At 40.5% G+C, this 9,409-nt stretch overlaps 1 protein-coding gene and 1 long non-coding RNA gene across 13 annotated transcripts in view; one reads left to right on the top strand and one right to left on the bottom strand.

Annotated features, from left to right (window-relative positions):
• RAPGEF6 (Rap guanine nucleotide exchange factor 6) overlaps positions 1-4,460 on the bottom strand; it is a 206,448-nt gene extending 201,988 nt beyond the window's left edge. For all 12 annotated transcript variants that reach the window (XR_007243829.1, XM_048488521.1, XM_048488512.1 and 9 more), the window contains exon 1: positions 2,958-4,460. Coding sequence is in view for 11 of the 12 variants with exons in the window: in XM_048488521.1 (XP_048344478.1) it covers positions 2,958-3,026 (69 nt within the window). In the remaining variant the exon portion in view is untranslated. The remainder of the gene's footprint in view (positions 1-2,957) is intronic.
• LOC125428435 lies at positions 3,353-7,362 on the top strand. The gene is made up of 3 exons (XR_007243831.1): positions 3,353-3,489; positions 4,459-4,766; positions 6,742-7,362. It is a non-coding gene; the product is annotated as an uncharacterized LOC125428435 (long non-coding RNA).
• The last annotated feature ends 2,047 nt before the right edge of the window (positions 7,363-9,409 follow it).

Below are 9,409 nucleotides of genomic sequence, written 5' to 3' on the forward strand. Positions count from 1 at the left end.
GTTGAGCATTTTTTTGGCAGGGCAACACAGGAGTCCAGTAACTCCTTAAAGGCAACATTTCCAAGTATAAGCTTTCATCAAACCTCCCTTCATCAGACATATATCCCTGAGCCCTTAAATCTCAGTCAGAAAATGGGAGGGGTGTTGCAGAGAAGTCAAGATGCAAAGGTACAATGCACAATGTACTCAGCTTGATTAGAGAAAGGAATAAATGTTTAGAGACAGAAAAATTAGTATATGTAGTGAGATAAAAATCCTATTACCTTAATCTGTCCTGTGGGGCATAGTTCTGAATTTCTGAATGAACTTAACGTGCTACTGGACTCAAATCTTTGCTGCACAACTGCAGATGAACACAGATACATACCTGAAACTGTCTTTTGACAGAACAGTCATATATCTAGCATAAATAACCAAATATTAAAATTAAGAACACTGAGGGCAATAAAAATTTAGCATATGCTGGTTCCATACAAATATAGTAACTTTAGTTTTCACACCACTTTTCAAGAGGTCAGACAAGGTATTAATAGAGCTTAGATAAACTGCAATAGCGTATAGACATATTTGAAAACAAGAATCACTCTACACCTGCATATCCCAAGTTCAAGTGTATCTAACCTTTTTTAAAAGTCAAGTTCCTTTGATATTTTAACAAAGATTGGTGGAAAAAAACTACAAAATGGCTATCACAGAAGGCGGAGTTTACTACAAAATGTCAGGGAGTAAGGTTATATATTGCTATGATAGTAGTTCTTAAATACAGCTTCTACCTGAAATGTTCAACAGCATGCTTTTAAAATTTAATTTTTTTAAAAAAATTCTTACCTATACAAACACCAAGCTAGCTAACGAAACCTCATCTGGCAATATCTGTCATTTTGTAGGCATCCAATGCACTTACGCAAAAGGGAAAAATGCTTTTTTTGCTTAGCTATGCCCTTTACTTGAACCCATCAGCCATTATTCCAGCATTTTAAATCTGTACTACTACTACTTGTAACAATGATGGTTGGTGCTTGCATATGCGTACCTTAAGAGAGAGATTCTGGAGAAATATTGCTAGGAACACAAATGATTTTTGAAAAGTGATAAGCTTTTGATGTAGTGATGTTATTATCAGCGTCCTGTGAATTATAAAAATACAGTGAAATCTGGAAGATCTGAAGATTTCTGCACAAGGTCCAGTTAGGTGCATAAAGCATTTCAGCAGTGCAGCCCTATCTTTAGTCAAAAGCAAATCACACTGAGTTTTTAGAATATAAACCTGCTATATGCACAGGTAAAGTATTGTACATAAAACCAGCAACATCAGAAACCCCACCTGGCCCCACCCACTTTTTAAAAACACTTGACAGGAACCATGTAGGGAAGTGCTGCCCTAGTTTATTATAAAACTCAACTTCAGATTTAAAAGTGAACATAACTGTTACAGCTGTTAACAATAAACTCAATAACTAGGATCCAAATTTACGCATTAGGAACTGGGGGAGGTCAACGTTCGGGATAAGATAAAAATTAGAAAACACACTAAAAATAAAAATGGTTTTAAAAGACAAGATATCCTCATGCAAGTACTATCTGCAAAACAAAAATAAAGGCAGTTCAGTCAACAGGAAATAAAACAGAAATGATGCTGATAGCGCCATCCTAAGCTAAGTTACACCCTTCTAAATCCTTTGACTTCACTGTATGTCTGCAAGATCAGCATATTAAATAATATAAGAGGAAAAAACAGTGAGAGAATACTAGATTGTTTAAAATTAGTAACCATCACTTTGTTCTATCCATTAAAATAAAGCATAAACAAACCCACAGTTAGCTTCACCTTTTGTAAAAAGATCTTGTTCCCAGAATCTTTGCTGGGAACAAGCAAGAACACTGCAGCTCGCTGTCTTATACACAGGCCACTAAAAATGGTTAGCTCCCTAGTCTGCTCTCCTTTTCTCTTTGACAAGCAATCTTAACTGGAAATACCAAATATGATTCAAGGAACTCCATTCAAATCTGTAAATAGCAAAAAACATTATCAGGCATTGAACACAACACAAGACCCCATTAACATAGGTCTTATGTAAGCTGCACATCACAAAATGATTCTAGTTCCCAGCTAATTGTTTTTTAACCCAAACCATATTTCTAGTAGACTAACAGTGCAGTCCTGTTCACAACTACTTCTAAACCTGTATGCTTAGAAGGAAAAAACCTGTACAGGATTTCACAGCAAGTTCTAACAGTTTTAACAAATGTATTGTGGAAGGCTTTCACGGCCAGAATCGCTGGGGTGTTGTGTGGTTTCCAGGCTGTATGGCCATGTTCTAGTAGCAAATTTAACAAATGTCAACTCACTTGCTCAATAAGAAATATTATGTTAGAATGCTACATGTGTTTCAAACTATCATTTTCTCTGGTGCTCAAATAGTTAGTTTTTCCATCACCATTCTTTAACATTGAAAGAATCATAATTCTATTGTAAGTGATGCACATCTGTCCAATGTGGCAGGCAGGCTAAAGTTTCTTCCAAACGTTTCTTGGCCCAGCAAATAATCTTAAATGGCACATGTGTTAAATTCCCAGAAGGCCACTGAGCTTGCAAGACATTTAATAAGAGGGAAAACACATTTTAAAGGGAAAAAAATCAATAGCTGCTCTGTGACATTTGCACTAGGACAAAACTGGGCTGTTAAATCAGCCTGGATAAGGGCTGAATTTCACTACTTGATAGTCCTTCCATAAGGAAAAGCTCAGACACAGGGGGGTACATATGTTTGACTCCCATAGGCCTACCACAGAAGCTTGCTACCAACGGAGGAATACAGCACGGCATATGCAAAGCAAAACAAGCATGTGATTTTGTCACAAGTGGTTTCCATGCAATTTCCCGCGTGGAAATAGCAGCTATGTGAAAAAGTTCTTGTCTGAAACATCACTAAGGCGTAAATAGCAAGAAGAGATACCTCTTGAGTTCTTTCTGATGGTTTTTTCCGTAATGCTTGTTTAATCCTGGGATCCACACGCGATGTCATCCTATACGGCTATTTCTCCACTTGCAGAGATCCGCGGGGAAAGAAAAACAATCGCCCTAAGAGCCGCACAAGCTTTATTTCAGCTTGTCATGGGGTCTTCTTAAATTCACTCAAACCCCAGTTCCAATATCGCTGCTCGGGGTATTTCTCTCCCTGTATTTCAAAACGAGTGGGAATCCCACCCAGGGAAAAGTCTTACAAATATCTCCACTGGTCTGGCACGGTCCCCGTTTCTCCAGGCAGGTCCAAAGGAGTGACAAACCTCCCGAGCTACATCTCTCTGCAAGCCTCAAAAACTTTACAACGCAACCCAGAAGCAAAAATCAGCGGCCGCAACAGCCTCTTCCGTCCCAGCAGGAAACTTGGACAGCACTCCGAGCAAAGACCTCATAACGCCACAAGGTTCAAAGGAGGGGAAAAATATATTCGGAGAAGGGAAACAGAGGAGTGTCTGAGCCTTCTGGTGAGAGAGAGGGTTTGGGGCGGGGGGGTCCGTTTTCCCCCCCGGAAGCGTCAGTGAGAGTTGGCAGAGAGTTGGATGTCGGGTTAAGCACATGGAGTCCTGGCGAAAGGCCGAGCGGGGGGCGAGGAGGGCTGGGGGCACCAACGGACCCAAGCGCGGGGTTCGGCCATCGGGGAGAAGGACGCGAGCCACGAGGGGCCCAGAGGTCTGCGAAATGGACCCGGGCGGCGGCGGCGGGGGGGAGGGCGGGGGGAGATGTTAAATCCGACGATGAAATCCCAGGACGGGGGCAGAGGACGAGAGAAGGAGTTGAGCGTCCGGCTCCGCTTGCAAACGGGGAGGGGAGTGTCGGTTGAGGTCTGGGGGTGGGTGTGAAGAAGGCCAAACGGCTCCCCGTCGTCGGGGCAAGAAGAGAAGAGTTCCCAGCAAACCGTGAGAAGAAGCAACGTGAAAGACAGGCGGGCGGGCAGGAGAGTCGGTCGGGAATTTGGAGCGGGCTCCCTCCTGGTTTCCCCCCTTTTTCTTCTCCTTTCTTTGCCCCTCACCGACGCCGCCACCTCCACGCGGGGCTCCTCCGGGCTGCTCCCGCGGCTCTTGCAACGCGCGGGGCGGGCGGCGGCCTCATTCTCAACTGACGCCCAAAAAAGTTTTTCCTCCTTTCTTTCGTTCTTTTTTCCCTTCTTCTTCTTGCGGGCTGAGCAGCTGCAAGTGACCGGCCAGAGTCTCTAGACTTTCGTCAGCCCGCCCGCTCTCGCTCCCAGGCACAGGCCTGGCTTTGCGGTTCTCGTCTCGTTCAAGAGTGAGATGAGCCCAGCGGGCGGGAAGTTAGTTTCAAGCCCAAGGCGCGAGCGACCCTAAAACTTCACCGCTCTCCAGAGAAACGAGGGATGTTTTTTTTCTTCGTCCTGACTCGAAATTCTGTAGACGCAAAGCCGCTTTTCTCCTCGCCTTACACTTTGTTTCTTTCAGAGGCGAGAGAGTGAGAGCGGGCTCTTTACACAGAGTATCAATTGGCGGGACCGAAGGGAGGAGAGCGACTTTCGGCTCGTCTAGGCGGGACACCATCAAACTCCACCCACCTTCTTTGCTCCGTCGTGGAACGAAAAAACCATAGAGCTAGAGGCTAGAATGGCACGGGTCCCCTTGCTTCCGGTCTGGTTTCAGATTTGTTCTGAAACTCTGTCAAAGTGGGGCTATCCTGCGTCCAACCTGACCGTATTGGTTGTTCAACACAAGAAGTCGGTGAACCGATTTCACTTGAAATCCTTCTGAGTAGGGTAGTTCTACGTCAGTCTTCATTTTGATAAGCTGAAAGTATTGTGTAGTGCTGCAGAGGGAAATCGGGTTGGTAGCGTTTCGTGTCGCTGTGTTCAAATAAAGTCTTATATGAAATTCAGCCAGGTTTGGAGCTTATCGTGCAAAAGTTGCGCAAGTCACACCATATTCAGACACTTTCTTATATCTAAGTGGAAAACTTGTATTCAGAGTTCTAGTACAAAAATATGACACAAAGTTCTTTGCAAGACTTCCAATAGGAATTAATAACGTTTATGTACTACAGAAGGCTGTTGCGTTAAGGAAAGTTAGCCTGTATAATTTATCACCAAAGGAATCTGTGAACAGAAGTAGTATAAATAGGTTAAGAAAAATTAGACAGCTTCCAGTAAATTGTATTTTTTTAAAAAAATCAGTATCTTTCATGTACAGGATATCCCTGTTACTGAAATGAATAACAGGAGGCAGGTGAATCATTGCAATGCCTCTGCTTCCTCCATGTTTCCTCTGAGTCATCCATTAATAGTTGTTGAAGATAGGCTATTGGAATGTATGTAAAGCAGCAAATTAATTTAGGGAGTTTGGGGAGGAATCATGGTCTGTATGTGTGAAAGGGGCCTTGGGGCTATGTCATAAAACAAACAGCTAAGATAATATTGATATATTCTGATGTATGCATTACCTTGCATCCGAATCAATGGTCCATTTTGCCCTCTAATGCTATCCTGATCCTGCAAGATCTCAAGACCAGAGGTTGTTTTCTATCATATTACTTAGTATAAATTCCTGTATATTAAACCAGCTGTAAATTTAGCTCTAGTCTGCACACATATGTAAAGATAAAGGTCTTCCAAAATCAGTATAGCTCATTTTCAATGTCCAGATTCAGGTTGAACTATTAATTTGGATGTATTGTTGAAGGCTTTCACGGACGGATTCAACTGGTTCTGGTGGGTTTTCCGGGCTGTGTGGCCATGGTCTTGTGGATTTTGTTCCTAACGTTTCGCCTGCATCTGTGGCTGGCATCTTCAGAGGTGTATCACAGAGAAAAGTCTGTGGTTGTCTATTAGTTTGGAGTCCATCATCCCAAGACCCATGATGATTCAGCCATGTGATTACCATTTTCCTTGAGTTTACCATGTCAGGACAATATTTACACAGTGGGTTATTGTGTGTGGTAGTGAGGTAAAGTAAACATTGTAATGTGGACATTTTGTGAGACAATCATTCCTACAGAAGAAATAATGTCATATTTTCAGGGTCTTTGACAAATCATTGTCTTTCATTCTAACCTGTATCACAGGGTTGTTGAGAGAATGTAATGAGATTACTAAGTGTGTTGCCCTTAATCTATTTGGATACAAAAGTGATTATTCTGTTGTGTTTGTATCCATTATACAATGTGCATTTTCTTGTACCCTTCTCAATTCCTTTGGAGAGGGGGAGTTCCCTTTTCATAGTACTTGTTCCATTTTTTTTTCATATTTGAGACTGTTCTCTTGATTCTCAATGTCTAATTAGTATTCCCATCATCCTTTTAAAAAAATTACAGAAAGTGGGATACAGTGCCGCCTTTGGAGCTTTTTAAATGGAGACTTGATTGCCATCTGTCAAGGGTGCTTTGATTGTGTATTCCTGCATGGCAGGGGATTGGACTTGATGGCCCTTGTGGTCTCTTTCAATTCTATGGCGAATTCCGCATGGGCCAAAAACAGTGGTGTGAAAACGGTGTAAACCGTTTTACACCATTTTCACACTGCTGTTTTTGGCCCATGCGGAATCCGCCTATGATTCTAAGTTTGTCACTCATGTGTGGTACTTTAATCTAAGATGAACTGATGTATTTGATAAGAACATTAGCTATTCATAAGTATATTCGTTATTCAGTGTTGCTGGTATTAGTCTAAGATATAAAAAATTGAAATAGGTAGTAAAAGAGCTGGAGAATGATGCTACACATTTCTATTTTTCTTTTAGAGATCAACTCTAAATTCAACCCCACACAGGAACCCACAAATATCATAATTTCAGTTTGTAAATGACCAATTCAGAAACTTGTGGCAATCATACAACAGTGTGCAGAACTTTCTTCCTTCTTCAAGAACATGTAATAAAGGATAATGAACAGCAGCAATTATGAGTGAGAATAAGAGTGAAGGAAGATTGATGGCAAAGGCATGGGAGGTCAAATTGAAAACTCAGCTTCCTGGTACTGAGTTGCTTTAAATTTGTACTTCTAAAATGTCTACAGGGTGAAAGGGTAGCATGGGATAATTGTTGTGTTACTAAGCATTCCTTTCTTCACACATCTATATTCAGACATACAACAGCTGAATCAACTGGTTTCCCCTTTGTCATCAGCTCTGCAATATTCACCAAAATATAAGTGGACAGAATCACATTCACTAGCAGAATACCATTACATGATAGCTGAGAATATTCATAGAAGCCTTCACATTTTTGCATTTGTTGCTTGAAGAATTTTAGTCACTGGGTTGTTGCTTTCCTGGATGAGCATTTGAGTAGATGTAATTATGATATATATTCTGTGTTTAAATGATATATGTTCTATGTTTAAATATGACAGTATTAATTCATGTTGGAAGTCACCCTGAGCCTGCAAGGTAAAGGGTGGACTATGAATAGAATAAAATAAATAAATTCTGTCATACAATATTTTGTTGTAAATAACCAAAGTAAACATCCTGAAGTAACAACCTGGCCATATTCTATATCCTATACATGAAGAAATATGTGAGCAGGAGAGGATCATGTGTGTTTATTTATTATACTAATAGGCCACCTATCTTGTATCATGGAATTCAGGGCAGTATATACAGTGATTTTAAGAATTCTCCCCTCCAAACACTGAACATAGCCAGACCTATTTAGCTTTAGCAAGACTGCTGGATTATGTGCTTTCCCCTATACCCTGGAACCAATGGATCTTTGAACCAGTTTTGACACAGTAGCTCAGATTTTTAAAATGTAGTGATCTGGTTTTGTTTCCTAACTGTAATTAAAAATCACCTTATTGCATTTAAAAAAATCTTCAGTGCTGCGGAAATTATCTTCTCTCAGGTATGTGGTGTGAAATTGATTCCTGCACCAATGTAACACATAGGAAATAAACATACAGGTTGGATCCAAAGATTCCCTTTGGCTAAATAAAGAGGCTTTCTTTGAGTCAATAATCTTCCTCCAACGAAGGAAGCCCTGTGTCAGACAAAGCCTTCTTCTACTGCCGGAAGACTTTGCACTTGGAAAATAAAAGGTAATCATAGGATCTATCCCACAGTGGTGCAGGGCCAACAAGAAACAAACAATAGGTGTACAAGAATATAATAGGCTTCATTGGTAATGATAAAAATCAAATGAAAGGGGGTGTAGAAAAAGCACCAAACAATTGATCACTTCCACAAACTGCAAACTTCCAAAAAAAGTCAATAGAAAATAAATGAATAACAGACCACATTAATCACAAACTCAGGAAAGTTTTTTACTTTGCAGTTTAGCAAAACTAAAATTAGACAGCTTGCAACAGGAAGGAAGGAAGGAAGGAAGGAAGGAAGGAAGGAAGGAAGGAAGGAAGGAAGGAAGGAAGGAAGGAAGGAAGGAAGGAAGGAAGGAAGGAAGGAAAAGGAGGGAGGGGAGGGAGGGAGGGAGGGAGGGAAGGTGTTGAATTTTTCATATTGAAAAGAGGTGTTCGCATACCTACTATAATTCCATAATTAATGGTTACAAAGGATAATTAGTCTTCTGACTAAAACTAGAATTTAAAAGATATACAGGACAATGAAATGTGACAGTATTTCTTCTTATTTTTCTGATTGTTAATAGGGTGTTTAGTCTTCAAAAGCAAAGCCCAGGCTTTTTATCTTCTGCTGCTGGGAGTTTTAACAGCCAGTCACAACAGGGCTGTCACAAAGAAAACCAATGCAGCTACTTGCAATGTTGCTCTAAAGTTTACATCATGAAAGATATACGTCAACCAAATGAACCTTAAGAGAGACAGCTGATGAAGAAGGATCTGATATTTCTATTGCTGTATATATACATGAGTCCATTGTCACCCTAACTTGTGTTCAGGCAGAAGAAAACAACTGTCATTGTATGACTGCAAGTCTTCCTGTCCAATGATGTATTGAAATATTCATGCTTATGACATGTTGCCCTTGTGTGTTTTTCTTTTATTTAAATTTATCATACATTTGCATATGTGCAGAATAAGCACATTGTTTAACTGCACAGAGGTGTTGAGTAATCTAGTCAGCTGAGTACTGGGCAAGGAGCCAAGGGCTGTATGTATTTTTGACATTCAGATATCCCACAGATTGTAATAGGTTGCAGATATTTGTCATTTTAAAAACCAGACCCTCTTTAGTCCTTCTAAGTTCTTAAGTGTTGTTCAAGCTTTTTCATCTTTCTCTTCACTTTCCTCTGTCCTCATTATAATAGATGGTAGTATCCATATGTGTATTTTACTGCTTAAAACTGTTACAGGGATTAACTGGACAGTTCGTTTGCTCAAGCACTTTCATTAAGCAAGTGGATAGAAAGAGAAAGAATACAATTATTAAAATCTCAACCCCAGGGAATTTCCAAAGTTTCCTGTTTTTGTGCGAACTTGAATTTCAGTCTTGAG

This window comes from Sphaerodactylus townsendi, linkage group LG03 (assembly GCF_021028975.2).
Source record: "Sphaerodactylus townsendi isolate TG3544 linkage group LG03, MPM_Stown_v2.3, whole genome shotgun sequence".
Lineage (NCBI taxonomy): Eukaryota > Metazoa > Chordata > Lepidosauria > Squamata > Sphaerodactylidae > Sphaerodactylus > Sphaerodactylus townsendi.